We start from the raw sequence: 27546 nt of genomic DNA on the forward strand, positions 1-27546 counted from the left end.
CTATAAAAATCTCAAGAAATTGTAAATACAGAGTAGAAATATGCAGTTTCATTCATCTACTATAGAACCAGCAGCATACAGAACTTCAGTGTAGCCATCTTTTAACAGCTTAAGTTTTCTTATTTGCTGGATTATACTTGTTCTTAGTATGCAGCTTCCTGGTTTCTCCCATTACCCCTTTTCCCCAAAGTTCTAAATTTAGATTCCCAAAGGGAATGCCTTCAGCATGAAGGCACTTCAGACCACGTTAGAGCTCTTTTTTTCTTATTATAGTGGGGGAAAAAAAGTGATCCACATCAGGAAAGAATATTAAGGAACTAAAGCACCCTGTAAGGGAGAAAAATCTGAGACCCCCAAAAAGGAAAGAAGAAGCAGTCAAGGCACTTTGTGTCACTCATTTTATTCACGTGTACAAGTTGACACTATGCTATTAAATATAGACAATACAGAAGCATTAAAAACAAATACTGTTTAAAAACTTTAAAAAACACATATTGCTTCAAGCTTAGATGGTATTTCCCTATTGTTTTTAAAGTGAATTCAGTGCTAACAATAGCTGAGGCAGCTTCCCATTCAATTATACCCCTAATTTCATGGGGGGCTTACTGTCAAGGTGTTGAATCAGGCTCCATATATGGCTTTGCTGCTGAGTGTGCCATCTGAGCTGGAAAACAAACTGGAACATCCAGATTCCCACACATAAGGCCCTCAGATTGCTAGCATTTGGTCCCTATCCCAGTAAAAAAAAGTCAGAGAGGCCTTTATAGTTCAGTGGCACTGCATTATACCATAAAAAATGAAAGCAGATACACTTCCCTACACGTTAAAAATTCAATTTAAATGTATATTTGCTACCTGGATAAAATACTTACCAAAAATTCAGGTCTGTCCCTCCGTTTTGTTAAGTTTGGCTCTAAGTTTAGTGATCACCTTGACTATCTCAGCATCCAGTGGAAAAGTCAGTATTTCATAGTTGCAAAGATGTGACAGCAGTGACTGAACAGGCATGCTACTGTATTTTACAGGGACATTCTTAACGCAGTTTTCATGGTAACATTTTACACTGTAAACACTAGTCTTCACAACACTATAATTAAATTGCAGCATTACACACTGTAAAATTCCTGTTTCACTTAGCTAAGTACTTTCAGAAGCAAAAAGGAATAAACAGTTATTTTCATGAAGACTTTGGAGAACTGAAAGTTTACTGTGTTCTTATCAGAAAAGTTTTATTTCTAAAACAGGAGTGAGAAGCATTCTTCACTTGACTGAATTCAAGAGTCCATGCAAGGCAGAGTTCAGAACTTCCTTAATTGGTAGAGAGATATTTACTATCAATTTTTTAGTGAGTCCAATTTGAAGCAAAACAGCCACCTCCTGTAAGAATCTATGGAATATAATTAAAGCTTTTACATGTGAAAAGTTCTGCTTTACAATTCAGTTGGCTTTTCATTTGTTAATATCACAACACCAACAGTTTTCAGACCAAATACTTTGCACATACAGCTTGCAGTGTCCAGAACTATACTATTTCATATAGTCTAAGCAAACTACTAGCTTTTTACTCAAATAATGCCCAAGTGCAGGAAGGCTGCCTGATTCACAGAATAATTTACCCCTCACTTCAGGCATTTTATTACTTAAACCAAGATAGTACCAACATAGCACCCAGGGATTATTTTTAGCTACAGACCATTTGGAAAAGCAAAACAATGACTCGTGACCTAATGAGTGTCTCTACTGTCTTCTAAAAAGTGGGGAACAGCTCTTGACTGGACAAGGATTAGAACTAGATGGTCTCCTCAGTATACAGCAGCCTTGCTGCTGTTGAAAATTCTCATGCTTTATTGAACACCTAGAACAAGTCTATTTGAGATGTTTAAAGTTTGGTACCCAATATTCAAGGCAGAAGACATGTAAGCCTCCTCTAATTATTGAAAAAACCAACACCTAACAGGAGATACATCTTCTCTGAAAGTGGATACTTAAGGCAGGCACGATAGTCATCTTGGCTCCTCCATTCTCTGTGGGAGAAGAGAACCGTAGAAGCTGTCTTCAAAAGCATGGCAAGGTGAGTCCTGCCCTACACAATCATGGAAACTGTTGAATGTGACAAAATGCAGTCCATATGCTGTAGTTACAGAAAGCCTACAAAGCCTGTGAGCAACAGGAACAGGCAGAGTTTTTATTGAATAAGGCTGTTAAACACTACTGAACTGGTACTTTGACTGACACTGTTGTTCAAAGCTAGGGTGGCTTTCCAAATTGAACCAGCATCAGAAGCAACCTAAGCATATTTACAGCAGCTATTTAAAGAGGAAAACACAGCATAAAAGGAAATTAAAACAATCTCATGGAGCAAAGGCATCCTCTGGAATCATTTTCCCAGTCTTGGGCACTGTTCTATAGCTTTAGGAAGTTCTAGCCTGTGGTTTATTAGAAGTTGAAATACAGGGATTTTGCTGCGTATAAGACATTCTTAATCATACTTTGCATTCCCAGACTTAAAAGCTATAAGATCTTAAATAGGTAACCTTGAAAAAGAGTTGTATTTTTATAGCTTTATGCTTAAAAGGCAAGTTTAAAAATCAGATTACAATTTCATGTATTCTAGAACTTTTTAGTGAGATTAAAATTGTGAGTAATTGAACCTTTACCGATGCAATATAATTGACACTAGGAGGCAGCAGTACTTGGTCCCTTTGTGCAATTGCTTTCAATAACACAATCAACCTTTTCACTGAGTGTGTGTACTGTGTTGCAAAAGTAATTCTAGAGTCCGGCCTGTCACTGAGAATGAAGCTAAAACTAGTGCAGGCTTCTGCTGCAGAAGTGCAAGTGTGCTTCCTGTGGGAAAGTGTCCAGCCTGTAAAAACACAAGCTTCAAAACAGTTAAACTGAGATAACCAACATATGTAACTAACACACAACATACCTGAACAAAACTTTGAAGCTCACAACTACAGCAATAATCTGCTTAAAGCGTGGTTATAAAACTGAAAAGATATTTTACAGCCACATGAGGGAAATAACCACTGAGGATATCACAATGACTCTCTTACTACATAGAAGTAGGACCTACGAAGTGAAGATGTTCAAACTCAGTTATATGTTCTTGTTTACTAAAGGATACACCCCTCCTACCCCTAGCCCTTGCCCCCTCCCCATCCCCCCACAGTGAGGGGTTCTGCACCAATTCTGAGAGGCAGAAAGCTTCTCGGGACTTCATCTATGAGTTTTATCAACACATTTTTCAAGTTTAAACCCTTTAACAATGTACTTGTATAGTACCTTCACATGGAATGCATATTGCACTCTGACCCCCACTGAGCATAATAGATATTCTGAAGTGTTAAAAATAGACTTCGCTAGAAAGGAGCCAGCCCTCTCCTTCAATGAATTTACATGATTAAGTGTAGACTTAAGTGTGACCACAAGGTTAGTACGGTGGCACAACTCGATACTGGTAGAACAAGCAACTGCATATTGAGCAGTAGCTATCAGATAATGATTGTCTACATTAGTTATTTGGTACAACAGGAACAGCAACAGCAAAACAATCCTGTAGCTGTTTCTTGCCCTGAAAATGAGTAGTTTATTCTAATGACCTTAGAAACAGCAATAAAAGTTAGCATCAGCAGATTCCCTAATCAAACAAGGTTTGTTCTGGGGGTTTTTAAAGTTTCTGTGTACAGACAATACTTGGTATTTGCCTGCCTAAAGCATCTACATTTATTAGTGCTGTTTACCAGACCCACTGGCTTCCTGTTGCCTGTCTTCATATACTTATTTTGGTAAAAGTATTGAATCAAATAACATTATAAATACAAAGGCACCTCCATCACACCTTAAAAGTCTTTTCCCAACGGTATCTCCCCATGACTTGGATTTTTAAATAGGGGACAACAGATTATTTGTAACCACAATCAAAAAAGTATTTGCTTTGACTCCCTCCCCCCCCCCTCCCGTCCTGAAAGCAAATCAACTGAAGCATTAGAAAAATTCCCAAAAGGGGAATTGTTTAAAAGTTTGGGTAGTTATATCTAAAAGCCTCTTCAAATGTTATGGCTCCAAGGATACACCCATACACCCCACTGTGAGGTAGGTAGCCAAGATAAAAACATTGTAACAAATATTTTAACAGCTGGAAACTCCCTATAAAAACCTTGCATAAGTAGTTTGGTTCCTTGCACCAGTGTCCTGATATGCACAACTTCTTTTGAGGATGCCTAAGGGAATCCAAATTCAGAGAGCTCTTGCTGAGTAGCATCTCATATACTCTGTCATCCAGGGGTTGTCTGCTGGGGAGGGCTTTGTTCGCCAAGCTGTTTCTGCTTCTGCTGATCGTACTCTCCTCTGAGAAAGCTTCCTTTTCTCCACTTGTCGCCTGTTCTTTGCTCGTAGAGCAGACTCATGAATCTAAAAGACCAGAGTTAATATTACAGCAGGAAAACAGCCTAGGAACCCCACAGGAATGCTGAGGATCGCTTTTTATTTGTCCCAATCCCCCATCCTGAAGAAACAGGGCTTGCAAGCGAGATTATATTTGCTTCTGTTAGTGGTACAAATTACAGAAGAAGAGATTTTTTTTTTTCATAAAAAAATTCTTCAAATTCTGTTCTGCATTATCTTTCCTGCTTCCCACTCTTAAATGATTCCAAAAATCTTGAATGTTTCATAGTCTTACTCAGACATTCTAAAAACTTCAGTTCTTCTACCATTTAAATTCTTAAGCACCTCTCAGTGTCCAAGCATCCCTTAAAATCTGAGCCATATTAGTAAAACCAATCCTTAGAGATTCCTTATTAAGAGACTGAAGATCTTGATTTTGAACAATATGCTGAACACATACCTACATACATTTTTGTATTAATAAATTATCATGGTTTCCACAAAATTAATCCAAAGATCCAGTTCTATATTTGCTTGCTTCTATCTCCAGATTTAGAGCTCTATCTCTCATCTCAATTAGGGGAAAAGTATCCACGCTAGGCAGTGAGTTCCTGCTTAAAGAAGCATCCTTAGTGAAAAAGCACTGCAGAATTGGGAGTGTTCCAGAAATATTCTGCCCATTCAGTCCAAACCCAAGACCTTCGGTGATCTTAGGCATTCTGTAACTGTTTCTAGCATAAGAAACGTTAGAAGTCTTAAAAGGTATAAATACCTCTGGTCAAGTCAGGCATCAGCCTCTTTTAGGCTTAAACATAAAGAGCCAGTCAACTATTATGAGACCTGACCAAAGCTTATCAATTCAGCAACAGTGTCCATTATCAGGAAAGGCAGTTTCTTTCCAGGGCTGAAAGGCTGAAGTTCCACATTTTGCTCAAAGGGTTGAGCAGTCCAGGAGGGAAAAGGCTGGGCTTCAAACCCTTTCCAAAACAACCCATCAAAAGCCAGCTCCATCTTGCACATCAAGGCTACCACCCACCTCAGCCCTCAGGTATCTTGGGTCATAAAGTCAGAACCTACATCAGTAGTAAGAAAAGGACAAGACACTGGCAGGGCTACATTAAGGATTATGTTTTAGGAGACTAGGAAAGTCACAGAAAAGAAAGAAATTAATCTGTTTGTTACAACCTTGCTGTTTCTAAGCCAGGAAACAGATCTCCAGTACAGCAGAATCGTGATGCTGTCCATGACCATATGAATTTTATTTGTGCTGTTTTGTTAATATTTACACCAGCCCTGCAATCCATCAGCCATCCCGTAGACCATTCTGTAGGCAAAGTTTCCTGCTGGCAACCCACCAAAACAGGCTGCTAGACAAGACGTTTTAGCAGCCAAGCATTTCCAACCCTCTCACTGAGGCTGGTATTCTAGGAAGTGCCCCAGCAAAAGTCACTCTTTCACAGCACAAACGCTACCGCAGTGTTTATACACCTGCCTGCTGGGGGATGCCTGGTGCTAACTCCCTGCTGCTTTGCTGTTGTTTTGTTTGAAGTGTAGAAATACATTTATAACAGCTAGTTAGCAGCCAGTAACACTGTAACAGCCAGAAACAAGATTGCCAAGGTTTAAACAGAATTTCAAGTATTAGTCAAACATGGAAGTTTCAAAGCCAATTAACAGTTAAGAGCTATTTTATTTGGACATCTCAAACCTCTCCAGGTTTGTTTCTAGAACTTATTGCTAGAATCTCCACGCATTCAAATAAAGGGAACCCTGAGCAGTTTTACTTAGATATTAGACGTATCTAAGTCACTGCCCTTGACTGATACAGAAGCTTTTACTTACTTCATTCACTGAAGCAGAAGCACAGACATTGTGAGTTTTCTGGCTTCCAGTATCTGTCTGTCTTTCTCCCCATCCATACAGAGCAAATGGATGTTTATTCTCCTTTGGTGCATCTGTCCTTTGAGGACTTTTGGCTGATTTGCGATCATTACGACTGGACAAGGCACTTCGACTTGGACGTCGTCCTGTACGGCTGGTTTTGTCTGCTTCCTTTGCAGAAGTGTGTTCTACAGTTTTTTCTTGCTCTTCCTTCTCCTGCTTTTCTTGATCTTCTTTTTCTTTCTCTAAAGAAAAAAAAAATAAAAAAATTTATGCTTTAAGTTCCTAATGACAACATAAGTGTCTGATTTGCACAGCCTCTCAATACATCATTGAAGCTGTGCTTTTTTTAGAAATGGAAGATGTCATTAATTCCTTAGCAACAGACATATACCTTGCTTAAATGTCTTCGTTCTTTCTTTAGTGACTACAACACAGCTTTCACATACTTAAAAACGCCTTTCACTGTTGAGGTTACAGATAACCAATAGCTCCAGGTAGAATGTTAATGACTGTTTCCAGTGAACTTCTGTCTTCACTGTTTCATCCTTGCATCTTCCAGACAGCAAACAGATGGACTGCTGAATGCCACATAGATGCTGCCAGCCAGTCAGAAATGAAGTCTGATAAGAGTACGTACAATATTAAATCCCTCATACTGTAAGCTTCCACTGAAAGAAAATGATTCATTTTCAAGCTCCCTGTTTATACATATATTCCTATTATGATTTTCTGTTCATGGAGGAGAGGAGAGTATGAAGCAGAAACCTACAATGTGGTAGACATCACCCTTACTTCACAGAACAGATAGCATGTTGTCCATTTAAAGGACCACTCTCTACAGGCATTGTTCTCCAAGGCTCATGTCACCCACACATTTAAGCCTTCCATAACAAGGGTCCTCCAGACACTGGATATGTAGACTAAGATTTATGAGAAAATTTAAAGGCTGTGTTATTGCAGTTGTGGATCATCACTGAGGCTGAATCAGCATTATATAAAATATTAAATAATAAAAACACAGGGAAACAACTGTTCCAGAAGATCTAATCTTCTTTCATTATAGTGCTAGGGAGGAACTAGTTTTCCTTTGTTTGGGGCACCAGTTAGGCTGCACCTCAAATCATATGTTCAGTTTCAGGCCCCTCACTAAAAGAAGGTCATTGAGGTGCTGCCCAGAGAAGCCAACAGAGCCAAGGAAGGGTCTAGAGAGTAAGTCATGTTAGGAGTAGCAGAAGGAGATGGGGTTGTTTAGCCTGGAGAAAAGGAGGCTCAGGGGGGACCTTATCACACCGTACAACCACCTGAAAGGAGGTTGTAGCCAGATAGGGATTGGTCTCTTCTCCCAGGTAACAAGCAATAGAGCAAGAGGAAATGGCCTCAAGTTGCATCAGGGGAGGTCTAGATTGGATATTAAGAAAAATTCCTTCTCCAAAATGGATGTCAAGCATTGGAACAGCTGCCCAGGGAAGTGGTTGAGTCACCATGCATGGAGGTAAAGACATGCAGATAATTCACTTTGGGACATTTACTGGTGGACTTGGCAATGCTAAGATAGTGGTTGAATTCAATTTTAAAGGTCTTTTCCAACCTAACTGATTCTGTTATTCTATACTGAGTGAGTCTAATCAAATATACTGCTTACATTAGTGAAATACGACTTTGGAAAAAAGTAAATACACAGAACCCTGTTTTCATTCTCCATCCTGCAAACCTTCAACAGTAGTGTGGACAAGCTGGAAGCGTATGCTGGACATTGAATGTGGCCACTAAGCACTATGGGCACAGACATTGTGATCTGAAGTCTCTGGGACTTCTGGGCCAACCACGCCTTTTATGTAAAAGGCAATTACAGCCTTTTTTTTTTTTTAAACAGCATAGGAGTCCACTAGTGACTCCCTTTAAGTCCACAGCTTTGAGCATTAGATGCTGCTTTCTTCTAGACACACACAGTGATACACTCAAACTGTGCTGACAAACACACCAAACTTGCAAGTTTTCTACCACACCATCCATTTCTGGTTCTGGTAGGGATGAGCTGCAAGCCACCTCTGTTCCAAGACTCAGAATCTTCAACCACCACCAACATATGCTGGTATGTACAGAAGGAATTCCTCCACTGGCATAGAAGGGGTTTATCTGTTTTAAGGCTTGCTTACATAGACAACCAGTAAAAATTTTACCCAAGTGTCTTCATCATTAAAAGCAGAAGGGATTTCCAATCCTGTGACAAAATAGCAATCATTCCTGATAATTGCTGTGATTTAGCTAGTCAAGCAAGTACATGCCACATCTGACACTGCTTTAATTTCACTTCTGCATCCATCCAGCTCTGGTGAAATACAAGTTGTGCCTGCCTAGCACATTGGTTAAGCATCCGTTTACTCTTGCACTTACTTCATGCTTATAGGATAAAGATATCAAGACTTGCCACATGCCCCAGAATTCCCATAAGGCAAGCCTTATACTCTCTTGCAAGCTGTTAGCCTTGCCAGCACACTTTCCACTTGCTGACAACCAACACAAAGGTCCTGGTGTTCAGGCTTGCCAATACACATCTTCCAATCAGTGCAGGTGTACCATTAGGTGCAGATTATATCCTGCAGTACAGCTGAGTATTTGGTCAAGAGTAGCCAGCAGCAGTAAAGTATTTAGAGCTGTATTTGGTAAGAATTCAATTGAATGTCCCCACAAAGCCACCAAAAAAAGTAGTCAAGTCCAAAGGAGTGACAAAGTGAGAACAACAAATGGTCAGATCAGTACCTTAATATTGGGTGCACATAATTTCAGGTGTTATAGCTAAGGGTGGATAAAAGGCAAGCAGCAGTGACCTCAGTGTGGTAACAGACCTGCTTTGCATAGTGTCCCCGTCTCTAGGACACACAGTTTAACTTCTAAAACAAGACAGCTCATTCACCATGGCTGCAAACAGAGAGCAGAGAGCTATCCCCTTACAAAATACTATCTGAACATCTCTCTCTCCACAGCTACTCCTAAGGAGAGGCTGGCTAGATCCATTATCAGAAGGGAGTGCTGTTTTCAGAAAATAAAACACTGAAAGGGGACATTGCTGTCAATTCTGAAACAGGAGAGCTTTGATTTTGAGAAGGTGTTCCATCCTCTGTTCAGGGGAAAATGGCATCTTCCTTCTCTACAAAGGAGGGTGGAGCAACATTTAAAGACTTAAAAATAATGGAAAGTGGGGGGGGTCTGCAACTGTATGGATACTTTAGCTTTAAAAAACAAGGCAATAGCCATACCTAGGGATGCTGCTCACTAGGATATAGCTCCAGCTGGTACAGAAGTGATTGAGCCAGCTTGTCCCAAAATAGCAATAAAAGCATATGGGTAAATGACACACAGAGGCCTGTTGTGCACAGTCTTACAGTAAATGCTGTATGCCAGAGTGCACTGTAGCACTTACAAGCACCTACTATTAAATCAGGTTTTTCAATGAATTCACTCCTATTGTGCATTTATGCAGAATTCTATTGGTGAAGGCACAAGGCAGATATCTAACAGTTATTTAAATCTTTTACTTAAAGCTATAGTTTATATCCAAGCCATCGCTAGACAGCCCTTTTCACAGGAAGACAGAAAAACAGCAGCTGATAGCAGGACTTAGACCCCAGCTGCTCAGGGAGTCCAGGCACCAGCAACACCTACCCATCTCCTCCTTCCCATGCAGAGCACCAGCTCCAGCAGACACAGGAAACTCAGAGCTGACTGGCTTGCAGCACTACAGGGATTAGACAGGAGAGGGGAAAAGCTAGAAACATTTAAAACTGCATCGTGGGTGCTAAGCAGAGCACACTGGATGGACAGGAGGGGATTAAGTGCTTAACAGACAGAACAAGGCTGTTAGGCCCACCCGATATTGCTGTTGAAAGCTCCTGCCCAGAAGAGGTCACTTAAACCCTGCTGCATCGCCCTGCTTGCATAACAGCTCCACTCCAGGCTCCAGCAGGAAAAGCTCAAGTGGATCTTCCCTCTCCCACAACATTGCTTGCTCCGTGGGGCAGACAGGATCCCCATTTCAAAGGCTCTGCTGACTTACTAAGAGTATCAACAACATTCTGATTAAACCCATAGGCCAGGTCGTAGGGGTCAACAGTATTATCTCTATATAAAATCGTTGTCTCTTTACAGCACTACCTCAGGATCAGAAGCACTTTGTTCTTGAACTGCAACTGGCAGAACTTGAAGTTTCCTACTCTAGTACAAACACTTCCACCAATGGGGCAGGGCTTCAAGGCCTCTTGAAAGGGGCATGTATTCGGTTGTGGGTATGAGTAGACTACAGCTGGGTAGAAAGTAGCTACTACAGCTGAAATAGATTGCATCATTTCTTCAAGGCAGATCTTATATGATGCAGTACTGGAGTTAGCATCCACACAGGAGCTCACAGTTGGTCAGATTCACACAAGTGTCATCTGCAGCAGAGTTCAGAGAGCAATGACTAGTTTGGCTTGTTAGCAAAGCTTGTTTCCAACAAAAAAAAATTGGAGCAACTTTGAATAATAATCCTATAAACCCCTGAACTGACACCCTTGTCTTCTTTCCCCAGCACAAGCTACTCCTTCCCATGTTCTTGGGCCAGCAAATACACCTGCAACATGGTGACAGACAAGATCAGGGAACAAGTATGAAATTGGACCTTCTTCTGAGTTGCACTAATCCAGATCAGTCACTTTCCAAATACTGTTGAGGCAGCTGTTTTGATGGCAGCTTGTCACTGCTGTCACTTAAGACCACTGCACAAAATGCTGAAGGCAAAATGGCAATAAGGATTGCAAGGTGCCTTCATCCTGCATGCCTGTGCAGCAGTGTCATTTCACAAGCAACAGGTCTGACAGCAGCACTGCTGCCAAGAGCTTCTATCTTTTACTTACCAGCCCACTGGGTTCTGTTGACAGCTTTAAGGATGTGTCTACACCACAACTACACCCGTTGATTTAGGTCAAGATTTTGCTGGATTATGTTTAAAGCACATCTGTGCCTGAGCATGTTCCATGAAAGAATCCCAGAAACCATTGCTGCAAGTGAGGGCCCAGAAGGAATTAACCCAAAGTTGCCCCCAAGCACACCCTAGTATCACTCAGCTGTAGCTTCAGGGCAAGATAGACTGACAAAGAACCTTTCTCCCAGGTGCTATCCCAGGTGTTCACATTGGTAGTACTTTAGAGCAACACCAGTAAACCTTAGAGCCAAGCTGCCTACATCCACTTTCTCCACACACACCAGAAGCATTCACAGACTTTTACAAACACATACAGGCTCATCTTAATGAGGAAAAGAAGCAACCAGGGGCAACCAGGGTGCACACACCATTATGAATTGGATTTACCTCAGATCTTAGTCAGCTGCTGGCTATACACACTTGGCCACAAGCACTGTTCATACCATTCAGACAGAAATCAGATTTCCCACAGAACAGCAGGAAGCAGCAGTAGCCAGGTAACAACTGGGATGCTACAGCATGTGGGTGGATGTCAGATTCAGAAGACAAAAGATGTCATCAATATGAACACACTCAGCTACCCCCACAGTGTAATTAAGTTCTTTCAGAGTGGAAAAAAAAAAAAAAAAGGCAGTTGAATAATGGAAGCTTCACAGAGTGGTAGTTTCTGTGTTATCTCCTCCACATGCTTTAATTAGCCAGCCACTAAGCAGAAGAAAAATACATTCTTATAATTGTCCAATACTGAATGAGTCACCTGCTTGTGTATTCGCATGTTCATTAAGATACAATAAATACTAAGTCCAGCTGCCTAAGCAGAATTGTTTTCAGTCCTTTTGCTAAGGACTTAGCAAAGCTCTTCAATAATTGCAGAACTTAAAAATGTTTATCCTAAGGCACTTAGTAAAGAAATTAAGCTTAAGTACAGATTTTTCTCCCACTATAGGTACAAGAAGCAAGGACCTTATAGAACATGAGGCATTCCCTTACTGCAGCAATGGCAAAGTTGATCAGTTACAGAGGCACAATTGCCCAAAATCCTACAGCCTGGCAGACCACTGTTGCTCCACAGTCCCTTTGCCACTGACATAGTACTAAGGACATGACTATGCATGAACTGGATAGTCACACACACCACCACTGACGACAGAAAGTGCCATCAAGCTTTCATCCTCCACCAAAAACGACCCAACCAGAATCAGACTACCAAGTAACTCCATTTGGATCTTTCCCCTGGGAGCAGTCTGGGAGAGCATCAGGGAGTAGGCTGAGGAGTGAGCAGAGCACCCTGGCCAGCAGACTCTAGCCTTGCCAACTGCCAGTCCCATCCAGATTGTAACAGGCTTACCTGCTCTATCCACAAGCTCAATGAGAAGAATGAAGAGAAATTCTGGTCCATGCCACAACTGACCCAGATTGATATGTATTCGAACTGCATCATAAAAGGGGGGAATGTCAAGTTCCAAGAGCAGCTTCAATAGCTTCCACCCTCCTCCCACTAGAAGTCAAGCCTTTAGACAGCATTGCCTTTTGCCATGCAACCGTTCCCCAGCCTTTTGGAATTCCGTCGTACTTCTCACTAAGGTGCTACGTTTGTCTTCCTCTCACACTCCCAGTCTAGCTTCCTCAAGGCCTGATCTAGGAAAGCACAAACAGGGTCGTTAATACTTTGTTACATACTGGTGAGCTAGAGTGCTTCCATCACTGCACAGCTGTTGCAGTTTAACCCCAGCCAGCAACTAAGTATCACACAGACACTCAGTCCTCAGTGGGGTGGGAAAGAGAACAAAAAAAACTCATGGATTGAGATAAGCACACTTTTATAATGGAAGTAAAATGACGTATCACCAACGTGCCTGTAACAAATGTGGATAAAGCCTTCTCAAATCTTCGTTCGCGAAGCTCAGCCATGACGTGACGTAAAATATAATAATGAAAAGGGAGACAAGAAGATAAAAGAATAAAACCCAAGAGAAATTAGTGCTGCACACAATAAAATTGCTCACCAGCTGCAGACTGGTGCCCAACCCATCCCCAAGCAGGATTGGTGGCTCCTGGCCAACCCCCTCCAGTTCATATATCATGCCCCTCCAGGGCATGATACTCTATGGTACAGAGTATCCCTTTGGCCAGTTTGGATCAGCCGTCCTGGCAATACTCCTTCCCAGCTTCCTGTGCACCTGCTCGCTATTATGAGAAACTGAAAAGTCCTTGATTTAAGATAAGCACTACTGAACAGTAACAACAACATCAGTATATTATCAGCATTATTCTCATACTGAATCCAACACTCAACATGTACCAGCTAGTAGAAATAAAGTTATCTCTATCCCAACTGAAACGAGGACAACATTGTGGAGGTGGGGTACACAACCCTGGCAGCCAGCAGCTATGTTCACCTCCCCAGCCCCCCCTCCATGGGGCCTAGGTACCACAGGCCCACCCAGCCAAGAGGACTGCAGCTCACTGCAGAACCCAACATCACTGGCATGCTCTGAAACATCAGGCCTCTTAAACAGATGATAACATAGTTAAAGCTTTTGTATAACATGGTATTCTTAAGGACAATGAATGCTGTTTAGCCTTGAATATCAGAATACAGATCATTCTGGAAACCTCAGGCCCCAAAGGACATTGAATCAGATTAGTTTCCCCACTCCAAACAAGCACATCTAACTCCAAGAAAAAAAAAGAAAAAGGCAACATGAAGTTAACTGAACAATTCTCAAGGGTTTTCCCTGCTACTGTACAATAGATATACATGGCTAATTCAAAACACATTGCAAAGCACCAATCAATGGCTGCCAGATACAGTATTCTCTCATTACAAGTAGGAGACAACATCTTATGGAACAGAGGAATACCAACTTAGGAAGCTTGACAGTACTGTTATCTCTCTACCCGCTCTACATAGTTAGATCTTGAGACATCAAAAGGCAATTCCTCTGCCCAAAGAGAACAAAATGTTCTCAGCTCTGCACCTGCTCAGCTTACGAAGTTGCCTGTACTCAGCTGTGAACCCAAGACCAAACCTCAGGTGGCATTAAGAACCTAGTGTTCAGCCGACACAGATTATTTGTGCAAATCCAGGAAAGCAGTTGCGTTAAATGCCAGCCACTGGCATACAGTCCACTTGCCACTGCTTTTGCCGGAGAACCTGCTTATATAATTGCAGCGATGTTCCGCTCCCATGGCAACAGTTTACATAAGTGGCTGTGACTCAGGATGAGAGTTACCACCACCACTTGGCTCTTTAAAGAGACACCTCCGATGCCGCAGCTATGGCTTCTCCGCAGGCCTAGCAAGGACCCGGCTAAAGCGCACTAGGGCTCCGGCTGATGAGTGGTGCCACCGCCAGGCTGGCTGTGCTGGCAGCGGGTAAGATGCTCCAGGCGGCGGCCGGGTGCCCCCGCACGGTCACCCCGCTGGGCCTGGATCAGGGCCCGGGATGGGGGATCAACATCCCCCGGCACGGCAGGGCGGCCCGGGCAGAGCCATCCCTACCGTGCCCTGCAGAGCAGGGCAGGGCAGCACGGCCTGGCCGGAGGGACCCGGGGCTCGAACCGCACTGGACACACGTGTCCCCCCCACCATCCCCTCGCTCCCTACCGGGGCTCGCCCGTCCCGTCTCGCTCGGCGCTGCCGCTGCCGCTCCGGCCGCCGGCGGCTCCTCCTCCTGCGCGGCCGCGGGGCTGCCGGCGCCCGGCGGCGAAGGGGACGCGGCGGTGCTGCCGCCACCGCTACCGCTGTCCTGCTCCCAGCCGTCCCAGAGCCAGGGCCGGTGCGCCTGCTCCAGGAGCCGGCGGCTGAGGCGGTAGTGCAGCAGCTCCAGGTAGCAGGCGCCGCACGACTCCCATTTGGGCTCCTTGAAGCGCTTCATGTACTCCGTCTTCACGCGACGCGCCGGCACCACCATGGCGGGGCCGGGAGCGGGAGCCAGGAGCCGCAGCCGGGAACCGGGATCCGCCGGTCGAGCCCGCCCCCTCCCGCTGCAACGTTTAAATCCAAACAGCGGCGCCCGGCTCCGCCCCCGACCGCCCAGCGGGGGGAGCGGGAGGAGCAGGGGGGGAGGTACAGGGAACTGGATGAGATAAAATGAAAATAAACGAAAAATAAAGTAAAATAAAAAATACACCACACAGCACCGCAGCCCTAGGCCCGGGTGGTCCCTGCATCAGCTGGGGCTCCGGGAAAGTCTCCCCGCCGCCCGGCTGAGGGGGCAGCCTGGCGATGCGCAGCTTCTGTCGGGGGACATTTAAACCCAGCGAGTCCGTGCGATGCGTCAGAACTGATGCAACTGCAGCTCTTTCCGCGTGCGGCACCCCGGGCCGCGGGGTAACCGCGGGGGGAGCTGCTGGTTTCTGCTCTGCTTCTGCAAGACCAAAAAAGATGGGCAGCAGCCGGGACCCGGGCCCGGAGGGAGGCGAAGGCATCTGCAACAACAGGGACCTCTCTCCATTTTGCACTAATCTGTTTTAAAAACCCGTCTCCAGCGAGCGCCGGAACAGGATTCGCCTAATCCAGCTCTGCGCTAGCCGACCGCCGTCGCTTGGGATGTGAAGCGCTTCGGAAACAAATGCAGAAACCAGGGCACCCTCCGCCCTGCTTGCCTGCCCACCCACACATGGACACGCACCCTCGGCTCTTCAGCGATTTCTGGGTATTTCCTTCTCTCTCACACACCTCGTATTTAGGGCATCGCACCGAATCGTGCCCCTGTGGGACATGATTGTCCTTGGGGAGGGTTGCTGCAGTGCCTTTGCCACAGCATCACGACATTTCACAGCACCCCTCTGAGAGGGTCAAGCCGCTGGCCTGCTGCAAACGCCCTGTTCTGGGCACCTGCAAACCTGTTTCCCCCTTGACATGCGCAAGCTCTGCACGGTGGCTCTCCGACCGCCTCTCCGGTCCCCATTCCGACACACGGGGGCACTGACGGATTTTCAGAAACAGTTCTAGGAAACTGCTGCTCTCTTTTTTTCTTTCTTTCTTTTTTTTCTTTTTTTTTTTTTTTTTTTAATTAATAAGGAAGCAAACATTATTTTTCCCTGCTCTGACTGACAGAAATGGAAAAAACGCAAGCTGACACAGATACCGGGGTGGAAAATGCTGGCCAGGACTCTTCGGTGTAACAAAAGTGCTGGTGGCTTTAAGATGAGGGGGTGGGGATTACATACAGCACCTCTGCCTGTGAGGTACATTGATACAATCCTCAATACAGCTAACATAACCAAATTGACTTAGTTTAATCCATGTTCGGACTGACCAGAATATAGCTCTGTTTTCAAGCGGACTGATTGAGCCTTTGCCACTTCGTGCTACCCAGGCATGAGTGAGAGGGGCACAGATGTTGTCTGACCTTTCAGAACCACCGGGATACTCCCCTCTAGCCCTCACAGCCCCCCAGCCCTTGCGATTATCTCCATAGCCTGTGAGAGCAGGACATTGGGCAAATCGAGGGGTCCCCTCCACGACTCAGGAAAATGCCGTCAGGAGAGGCCAATTGCACTGGCATCCAGTGCCTGGTGCTGCAGGCAGGCACACTGTACATCTGCATTCATAAATCTGTTAAACTCCATTTTAAAACCCATTAATGCTTTTCCAGCTCCTTTCAGCTCTGCTGTCTGCTCACAGGGGTAGGCGGTGAGAGAGCTACAAGGGAGCAGAGTCTGGGCAGTGTATTTACTGGGAAGAGAGGCGCAGAAATAGCACTCCTGACGTGACTACCATCACACAATGGCTTCAAGTACAAGAGAGAGCGCCTGAGAGCACCTTCTTGCCATGCTGTGCCACACATGGTGCCCTACATGCAGAGCATGTAGGATGTGCAGGAGCCTTGCCCACATACTTCGTTGCAATAAAACCAGGCAGATGCAGCAATTTTCCCCCTGAGTGCTATACTGGGGATTACGTTTGGGAGCTGCCTTGCTCATCCATTATCTCCGCTGGGGGCTTCAGTGGCATCTGGGTTGTCCCTGGTGCCTTCTCCTGTTGCCTTCAGTGGTACCTCTGTGGTCCCACTGCTGTCCAGCCACGTCCTCAGCACCATGTGCTGCAACAGAGGGTATTTCTTGGAAAATAACAGAGAACAATAGATATAGAAACGCCTGTGACTGAAGACAGCACAAGAGAAGGCTGCTGTATCAGCACTAGCCAAAGAGAAAAGAAGATTGCTCCCCAGTTAACCTGGACTCTGGCTTGGACAGCTGACTTGAACCAGCTTAGGAGTATTCTTTACCACAGAATGTCATTCCTAGTATATAAACTGGGGGACCTTGCCCAGGAACCACTGATTGCTGCTCAGGGATGAGCTGGGCATATATCAGTGAGTGGTGAGCAACTATATTGTGCATCACTAGTTTCTCTTGGGTTTTACGTCTCTCTCCTCCTCATGTTTATTGCTGTCATTATATATTATTATTGTTATTATTATAATTAGTATTAATTTATTTTACTTTATTTCAATTATTGAACTGTTCTTACCTCAACCCACAAGTTTAATGTGTTTTTTTCTCCTGATTCTCCTCCCTGTCCCACCAGGGGGGTGAAGGGAGTGAGCGAGCCACTGCTTAGTAGGGAGTTGTTAGCTGAGGTTAAACCCTGACACCAGTTTAAGAAGACACACCTATATCAGAGGCACATGGTTACTCTCTGATGGCTTTTCCCCTTCCTGATAGAGAAGGAAGGAATCACCTTCTGCAGGACCAAACTTCTCCTTGTGTTCCCATAAACCTAATGCCCAATCATTCATCCATGTCTCAGCCTTCACACAGGAAATGCCAGAATAGCAAACTCCAGATCCTGGCACACCGTCATTTTCTGCAATTTTTTTCCTAAACTCTGGCCTCTTCCGAGCAGGCACCTGTTCTTCATAACAGCCTGCAAGGTGGCAGTGCTTTGTGAATAACATAGTACTGTTGGTAGCTGCTTCCACCCACCCTCTCCATTGTACCACAGCAGGTTTAGTACACTTGCTGGCATGAAAATGAATGTCCGATTGCCCATGTGCTATGAGGTGATTTGCACCTTCACACTACTGCTCAAGTTTCTAAATTGCAGCCCAACCCTCTCGTCCAAGGGTTTGCATGTATATCCCACAGTGCCTGGGGGACAAGTAGTCACTGGGCTTGGAAAGGAACTGGGGACCTGTCCTGGTTAGAACAGCTGGGACCAATTCATCACTGGATGGGTGTAACCCAAAACTGTGTATTCTATAGCCTTCCATGCCATTTCCCAGAAACTGCTGTCAATAGACTATTTGCACCCTCTGCCCACAGCAGCCTGACTCCTCAGCCTATAAACTAGGTGTTAAGAGGCCTGTGAGATAAGAGGATGCTCTTGTCCTCACACCCTTTGTGGAGCTCCCTGCCCTGAGGGAAGTGCTGGGCATTCCTGCCTGAACTGGAGAATATATAATCTTGGAGTCTTGGAACTTTTTTTACCACTCGTGGGATCCAGAGGAAGACTGCAGACCACCACTTTCAACCAGACTGAGACCACCACTCTCACCACTCTTGACCAGACTGCAACAGCACTCTCACCAACAGGTTTTTCCCCTCTCCCTTTACTTTGGACTCAGGGGGCCCAAAGAACACCACTCTGTTCATGCCCCAGGGTGCTGGGTTATACATTTGGGTTTTGTGGGTTAAAACCAATTGTTTGTCTGTATAATTCTACTTATTGTATTATTTTATTAAATTGTTACTCTGACTTATAATCTCTCTTTTGAGTTGAGTTCATTTCCCCTGCTGGTTTACCTTTAAACCAGCACAGGACCATTTGTATAAAAAGACCTACAACAGAAGTGTGCAGAGACACACAGCAACGCTGATATTGAAATTCACATGTTGCCTAAGGATGACGCAAGCAGCAGCTGCGGCTGTTGGGAGGGTTCTCCATGGCCTGCCACAATCTATCTTCACACTTACAGTGTAGCAACTGCCAGGCAACAGGGCCCAACATCCCAAACCAGCTCCGGAGACATTCGGCAGCTCTGGGGCAGGATGCTGAGACAGTCCTGGGTGGAGAACAAATCCTCCCTCACCCCTTCAGCTAGAGCCAAGCAGCTCTGGATGTGCCAGACAATAATCATTCACCATCCTTGACATAGCAGCTCTGGATATTCTCAGTGTAGCTGTATAAACATTATTATTAATTTAATCCTAATGAGTTTTGGCTTCGATACCTCGTGGCAGAGACTTCCGGGGACTGAGAATCAGTTATTAAATGATTCCTAAATAAGAAAGTACAATATTTATGTGGCTGATACTAATACTAGAGTTTCCTCCCTTGCATATTTTGCTGGGGGTTTGCCTTCTCTAAAAAATGAAATAAAGACACCATTTGAACCATAACACATGAAATTCTAGACATGCTTTTTCCTTTTAAAGCACTTTTCCCCAGGGGATCTTAGTTAAGCCTCTTAACCCTTATTATTGCTCCTCTACGAGTAGCAAACCATGTGGCCAGGCAGGTTGAGAGTTTCAAATCAGATCCATGGTAGATGACTAATTGATGCCAAGCCCCAGGAGTCCTGATTTCCTCCACTACCTCCGTTTGAATGGGAGCCCCAGAGCTTCTCGCTAGGAAGGAGAGCAGCCTGGCCTAGAAAACAGTTTTATTTCTATCTGAAATAACACGGCAAAGTTAACAGCAGAGAGATAGTCTGATTTTTATTCAAAAAGTAGCACGTAATGAAAAATGAGCATGAATGTTATTTTGCAGAGTATGGTCACAGAAAGACACAGGGGTAGTTTACATGCGCTTTTGACTTGCAGTCTTTTGCCACTACACCCCTCTCTGGCTCCAGGCAATGAGGGGGAATAATGGACAGTTTATATGTAGTAGGAGTGGAAAATGACATGTCAACACATCTTTCAGATCCACAGACTGGCTTCCAGCTGAATTAGGAGCTGCCAGGATCTTAAACTGGGCTGCTGAGTTTGTTTGGGTAAAATCTGGAGTAGAGAGAAACTGGAAAAAAGAAATAAGCTGTTTCTTATTTGCATTTTTTTAAGTATTTAACTGCATAAAACCCAAATCAGCAAGAAAATTTTGTCAGACAGGGTAAAATCACAGTCTTCCTGTGAAACTCTGCCTCACCTAGATCAGTGAATCTCTGCTGAATACTGGGAGTAGCCATCCCAATCACTTCACAAAACAAGCCATCACGCTGTTAACAGTAGCCTGGTTAATCCTGCAGATGGAGGTTCTTTGGTTTCATGGGCTATTATCTTTCTAGGTCTGCACCAGCTGCCAATAGGGTAACACTGTCATGGGAGAAGGATCAGAAGAGTCAGTTTGAATGCTCTGTGTGGCAGGTTAGTCAACAGTAGTGCACTTGGCTGCAGAAGTCCCCCAGAACTGCCTGATCCTGGGAAACTTGGCCATGGCCATCATGGGTTATGACCTGCTGGGGAAGCCCTGCAATCCCTCTTCCTGTATCATAAATCCTGTTACTTGTACAAATCTCACATTTTTCTTGGAGCAACTTGAACCTTTTTACCATTACAGCTGAGTAGCTGTGCCTCTGAGCACGCACAGCAGCATAGTTCACAGCAACTTTAGCCACTCCTCTGAGTCTTATCAAAGGTCCACGTTTTCCATCCACTTTTCTAAAAGATGTAAAGAGAGATGTAGTTCCTTGGGTTTTGTGCTAGGAACGTGGTCAGGAGCAGGGAGAGGCATCTTCCACTGCTGAGTGTCCTCTTGTTGCTGCAGCTCTGAGTCCTGGACTGGGCACTCAGCAAGGCTGGCTGTTCACCACATGGTGTGAATGCAGTTCAGCTCCCAGCTTTAAAACTGTTGCAGTGGCAAAGAATAAAGTCCATCCTGGTGTCAGCCCTTTTTTCCCTCTCTTTTTTTTCCTGGATCCTTAAGATTACAAGGTTGCACACCACTGCTGAATGGTCAAGGGAAGGAAATAGATTTTACGGCCTGCAGTAACAGGATACTTGTCAAGATACTGCCCCCAGCAACTCATTTGCAGGCTGCCCACTCAGTCTGAGGAAAATCCAAGTATAGACTCACCAGCTGAGTAAGTGGCAGGAGAATTGGGAGACTTTCCCCAACCGCTCCCTTTTTATCTCCTGCTTAAGCAGCCTCAGTGACCAGCAGGCTGGCTGGTGACCCTGGATGCTCACCCCACACTTCTCTTCTTCCCAAGTGGCTAGTGAACAGGGTGTAAATCCAGATTCAGCTGCTCCCTGAAAATCCACATGTATTCACTTGCCATCTCCAACTTGGGGATCTGCAAAAGGCTTGGGGCCACTGTGGGAACCTGCAGCCACCTCTCCTTCACCATGTTTAAAGGGAATAGTTCAAAACAAAGAAAGCTAGTCTGGAAGTGCCTGGGTTTTGAATGTCTGTCAGAAATAATTTGTGTCATTTCTAAAGTTCCCCTGAAAGAAAGCAGAAGCAGGGATCGAGGCAGTTCACCATGTCGTGGGATCTCACTTCCAAAAAAAGTCATCAAGACAGATATGCATCATGCTCCCAGTGGCAGAGTACAACACACAAAACGTGCAAGACATTGTCAAGTTCATGGTCTCAGTAACACCTCCAGGATGTCACCTCTGTGAGCTGAGGCAGGAGGCAGCCTGTGTGCACCCACTCAGGGAGAGAAGGGCAATGGAGAAGCATCTGAGCCCATATACTTTCTTCCAACATCATCTCAAGCTCATAATTCTGCACAAAGCTGTTTTCTGCTCATGCTCTCTTCCCTATGGATCTCTGGGACAGTAATCTGGCCACTGGTCAGGATTACTTTTGTTGTTATTCCTGCTCATATTCCTTTATCTATCCCAAGCACTTCTTCCTCTCCTCCTTTTGGCCCTGGATCACAACACAGCACCCGAGAGACTGGTATGGCATTTGCAACAAGCAAGGGATTATGAATCTCTAGCATTGGTTGTCTACCTCTGAGATCCCATCTGTCACTGACAGTACACAATTTTTGAGAGATAAACAGGGACACCTGAGCTGTAACCTGCTCCCTATCTCACAGCAGTAAGGGAGTGCTGCTGAAATGATCGAGTCTGAAAGGTCAGTCCTTCAGACCATAACTGCTAGGCTAGAGTCAGCCTCTAGGTAATGGGGACAGAAGCTGTTCCTATGGCTTTGGGATGTTTTTCCCAGCATAGGAACCCACATGCCTCACCGTTTCCCACACGCAAATCTGGCACCTGCTTGTCTTGGTGCCATTTCTTAATCAATCAGCAGTTTGCACAGCAATGGATCTCAGTTTCCCAAGCAGTAAACTGATGGGTAATAATAAATGATTTGCAGAAAATAATTTAATGCTTGAAAAAACTTCACAGAATTTGCAATGAGAGGGCTCAGGGAAAAGCCCAGCTCAAGTTCATATTTCTGAATCTGATTTTAAACATCAGAAATTAGTGACAGCTCCGTGGTGACTCTGGGCTGATTTCATTGTCAGTTTGTGTAATCTGTGTAACCTAATATCAGTGTTCCTCCCCCTGGAAACAGGTGGGTCTAAAACGCAAAAAACCCCTCATCCCAACATAAACTCCATTTAAGGATCTCAGTGCCATGAGTTTGTGCTTTGAGATTATCCACTGAAGATTGCCACAGCTATGTCTCTTTTTTTCCTAAAGCATCTACAGCACTAGTTTAAAAAAATTTGTGTATTAAAAGCTCTTCCACAGCCTACCTAGAGAAGCAGTCCCAAAGGACCTCTAGTCTCCTGATGAGGACATAGAGTGGAGGAGGACGCCACAATGGGGACAGGGAAAGGAGGAAGAGTATGCAGGGAGCTCCTAAGAGGTGGTTTACCTGCCCTCAGCAGTACCCCACTGGTGTGCAGGACTCCCAGCTTCTTGATGAGTCAAGTCTCAAATAAAGCCAGTCTCATCAAGGGCTCAGCTCTGATCATGAATAGGGCTCAGCTGCTAAACTGTGTTTCTAATCTGCTTCCAAAATTTCACAAGGGCAACAGAAAGAAACTGGGAAATGGTGGTCAGGAAGGCAAAAGCAGGCTGGAAAATCATGAGCACTAGGCTGGGCACAGGCTGACAGCTTCCCCTTTTTGCAGTGCTGGCACCCTGGCTTGTCCTCACTTATACCTATCTGGGATAAATGCTAGCTTGGAGGATGAGCAATCTGGCACCATCGTCCCTGCCTCTCACCCAAAGGCACTGCCTTCGTTGCCTCTTTAAGTCAGGGTAAGGGGGACTTTATGGGGAGCCTTCCTATGGGGAATGTGATGGGAACACACAGTTCACACTCAGGAAAAGGCATCCCTAATATGGTCTCAGCCATGCTGACTGGCTGGAGGCTCCTGTGGGAGGAATGGAGCCCCTTATAAAACCACCCAGGTCCTCCCACAAAGGCAAACCTCTCTGGGCTTTAGCAGAGCTACAGCGGAGCTTGCTTGATATGGGAATTTCATCCGCCCTTTGGAGATTATCCAGGCTTTCTTGGGTTTCGCATGGCACGAGGTGGTGGCCTGGGCTGTGTGCGAGCTGGTGGATGCCAGCAGAGAAAGCCCCTTTTCAAGCAGCACACAGCTCCTGCCAACATCTCTCTGCAAAGGAAACCTGCTGGTATCCCCCTGCGATGAGCACCCTGCCTTACTCCCTGCTCCCTGCCACTGCAGCAGCAGCACATGCCTCAAAGGGTGCAGACCAGTACCACCACGGTAGGACTCATAACAGCTTCTCTTTGCTTGTCCTTCTTCTGAATCTTCCCAAGCGTTCTTTTCTGTGCTACACCAATCACCCCATCCACATCCTAAGCAGTCTCCTTGGCCCCAGGAGTCATGTGTAGGAACCTCCGCCCAGCAGTGCCAAGTAGGGCTGGACCCTACCCACATGAGAGTCACAGTGTGCCCAGCACACACTGTTAGACCCCTGCCCACCCGTGGAGGGGAGGTGTCAGCACTGAGGAGCTGACTCCTGAAGCTCCAATGGGGTCGGGGTGGGTGCCAGGCCAGGTGTGGGTCTCACATGAGCTGGGATGGCCAGTGCACAGAGCTCCAGCCTCAGATGTTTCCTATAGCACACCTGGAGGATGCTTGGAGGAACATGTGCCAGATACCAGCTGGGATGTCCACCCCAAAAGTAGCACCATCATCCCATATGCCCAATGTGAATAAACGACAGAAAGGACGGCCCTCTTCTAACAAGTATTCACTGGCCCATCAAAAAAAAAAACAAAAAAAAAACCCAAAAGAAGAAAAACATTTTAGTCATTTAGAGAGCAGGTCCTCGCCTTGCTTAGAGATATAAACTCATTAGCTGCTGACTATGTGATGGAGTAGGACTGCGGTGGGGAGCATCACAAACGTGCCAGCAATCACGCTGCAGTTGCTCATTCAGGACAGGGCAGCCAGGGGCAAATGCAGACCCCCTGAAATAGCTCTCTGAACGGGGAGACAGCCCAGGCAGCCACGGGCTTAAAAAACAGAAAGAGCCTTGAACAAAATGTCAGCAACATGAAGGCATTTTCTCAGGTCTCGAAGAGACTGTTAGGACGAAATGCATGGTACACCTTTAAATGGATATAAAATGTGCCATCGGCGGGGTGGGATCTATTTTTAACCCTTTGGAGTCTGCAGATGTGCATACTCCCTGTAAGCAGGTCTCCCCAGCTAGTGAGAGGCGTGTGATCAGCCATTTCATTACCGGGCTGGGAAATGCCACTGTAGTCAGGGTTCATTTATCCTCCAGAGGAGGGAGATTAAAGTCTTATCATACTCCTTCCTTTGCCTAGGTAGCAACCCCAGCACATGCATAGGTGCTAAGCGCTACCGACTGGTCACCAGCTTTGCAGTTTTCTTTTTGGAAAGGGCCATTCTGGGTCTGGGCTTCTAAACTTAGCATCCCCCAGCTCTGCCCATGAGAGGGAGCAGGCAGAAATGCTGCTGAAAGGCAAGGAAAAGCAAGACACCCTGGGGAGGGTGAGGCACATGCCGGTGACCTGCTGGTAGCTGCCGGAGGCAGGACAGCCCTGTGGCGGGGATTCAGCCCTGCTGTCAGTATGTGAAGCCATCAGGGCTGAATGTCAGCCCTCCCGGCCTGTGGTCTGGCACTGCCCTGCACTCCACAGCCCCTGCTGCATGGGCAGCAGGGAAAACACACCCATCAGCCCTGGTCTCCTCCAGTTCTGTAGTTAAACCACCAGCCCAAGTTGGTGGGGTTGAGGGGCGTGTGTATATGTGGTATCTGCAGCCCCTCACACCACACAGCGTTTTGTAAAATCTCCCATCATGTTTTAAGGGTTTCATCATTGCTTCCTGGGAGAAAAACTAGTTCAACAAACAGAGTGCTGACTTAAACTACAGAAAAGCAGACACTACAGCTGTTTCCCCATGTATTTCCAGATTAAAATCTTAATCATTTGTCTCCAGACACCTGTTTGTCCCCTCTAGTGCTCTCCATCCTAACGCCCTGCAGCAAAGCAGCCTCCTCACAGGGATAGCCTCCAAAAAGGCCAGCTGCAATCAAACAGCAGCTATGGATCCTGCAGTGTCCCTACAAAAAGAGTACCTCAGTTCTGCCATCACATGGCTTGGCATCAGGCTTTCTGTTCTGAGAGGATGGGGAGCAGGCGCAACCTGTGCCCAGTGCTTGAAGCACCACATCCCTCTGAGGCACCAGAAATTATCTTGAGAATGGTTTTGACAAATGGATGCCCTTGAAAAAAACCTGTGCACCACCTGAGAGCAGGTCCCCTGGAGAGTGCTGACATCTGCATATATTGTTTATAATTAATTATCTACTCGGCACAAGGAACCTGTTGGCTCTGGAGTGTGGTGTTAGGCTGACTTTCATCTCCCCAGCTTGCTGGTGTGAATCCAGCCTCAGCTGCCTGTGAACCCTGCACAAAACCACCAGGGTGCCCTGACCTCCTTGCCCCTGCCACCCCACACAGAATGAACAATCGATGTCCAGAAACACCACTCTAAGTGTCAGCTGTGCTGCTTGTGGAGAATTATGTGCTGGTTTTGTTTCTAAGGGGACCAAGGGTGCTGCAGGGGGCTATTTCTGGAGCAGTGAAGAGCTGTTTGTGCAGCTTGCTGGCTCCTGCACCAGCAATAATATTCACCTGCTGCCCCGGTGAGAAAGAAATAATTCCTGTTGTACGTGCCACCTACCCTCCATCGGGGTGATGGACAATGTAAGGAAACTTGGGGGAACTAAAAAAGCTGCACTGAGCCAAGCTCACTGGAGAAGTTCAGTAGTAGCTACATGCTTGCTGAGAGAAAAAACGAGCATTAACCACAGGCAAACCTGAGCAGTGCATTTTGCTGCCAGTGGCTGACAAGGTGGGTGGCTTTACTCCTGTGAGAGGAAACTGGGAGTTTGGGACTCTAGCATGTGCTCCTGGTACTCCCACAGCTGTGTGGGCATCCCTGCCATCACCACACTCCTGTTCCCCACTCCCTGCAAGGGTGGAGCAACATCTTCCTCTGGCTATGAAATACTCATTCATTTGTAGTTGTACAGCCCTACGTGACTGTTTCCATACAGTGTCCCCGTGGTGCTCATACCCACTGCCTACCCCAAGACCACTGTGGAGGAAGGTTCTCAGGAAAGCTAAATAAGCACTAAGACAGCCCAGTATTGTTGAGCTAGGTAGGAAAGAAATTGCCTTCCTGTGAAATCAATTAGAGCCAAACCACGTCCACCAGAAAACAGTTAGCTCCTGGAGGCACACAGAAAGAGATGAGCATGAATAAAGCCAGTACCTTCAGTCACTAAAGTCTCAGAAACAGATGACTCTGTTATCTCATCAGTCTGCTTTCTAAAGAAGATTACAAACATGGTGGACCACCCTATGAGAAAAAAAATTGCACGTCTTTTTTTCCTCTTTGCCTGTTGCCCGTGAAGAGGATATGGTCAAAATAGGTCAGGACTCATCTTTTTGCCTTGAGTAGCACCACTGCTGTGCTTCCCAGTATAGTTTCCACTGAATTCTCATATCCCTTTGCCTCATCTTCCCTGCTCTGCACCTACTTGATAACACATTATGTTACCAGCATTTGGCAACGTGCTCTTTTCCCAGCTCCAGCTGGAGCCCTGGGGAGGAGGGCACAGCTCTGGAGATGTGTCTGCTCCCCCTCCTGCATGTCAAAGCCCTGTCAACACTGAGGCACCCCACTGCCGACAGCCAGCTGGTGGGCAGTGACCCGGAAAGGGCTCTCTTGTGTGGCAGGGCCCTGGGCAGATACCAGCAAGGACCCTCACTAGCTGGGGTAATCTCCCCCTGTTCTTCTACCCATCCTGAAACATTTACAGGGGCTCGGGTCAGACAAACCCTCACTCTACACCTCTTTCCAGACCTTGCACCCA

General features: G+C 45.8%; 1 protein-coding gene across 1 annotated transcript; it reads right to left on the reverse strand.

The window, feature by feature from the left end:
* Positions 1-381: 381 nt before the first annotated feature.
* On the reverse strand, positions 382-15225 carry CCSAP (centriole, cilia and spindle associated protein). The gene is made up of 3 exons (XM_032684525.1): positions 14843-15225; positions 6235-6518; positions 382-4419 (listed from the first exon to the last, which is right to left on the reverse strand). The coding sequence occupies exons 1-3, from the start codon at positions 15147-15149 to the stop codon at positions 4246-4248; spliced, it is 765 nt and encodes a 254-aa protein (XP_032540416.1). The 5' UTR covers positions 15150-15225; the 3' UTR covers positions 382-4245.
* Between the last annotated feature and the right edge of the window lie 12321 nt (positions 15226-27546).

The sequence above is a fragment of the Chiroxiphia lanceolata genome, chromosome 3, assembly GCF_009829145.1.
Source record: "Chiroxiphia lanceolata isolate bChiLan1 chromosome 3, bChiLan1.pri, whole genome shotgun sequence".
NCBI classification, from domain to species: domain Eukaryota; kingdom Metazoa; phylum Chordata; class Aves; order Passeriformes; family Pipridae; genus Chiroxiphia; species Chiroxiphia lanceolata.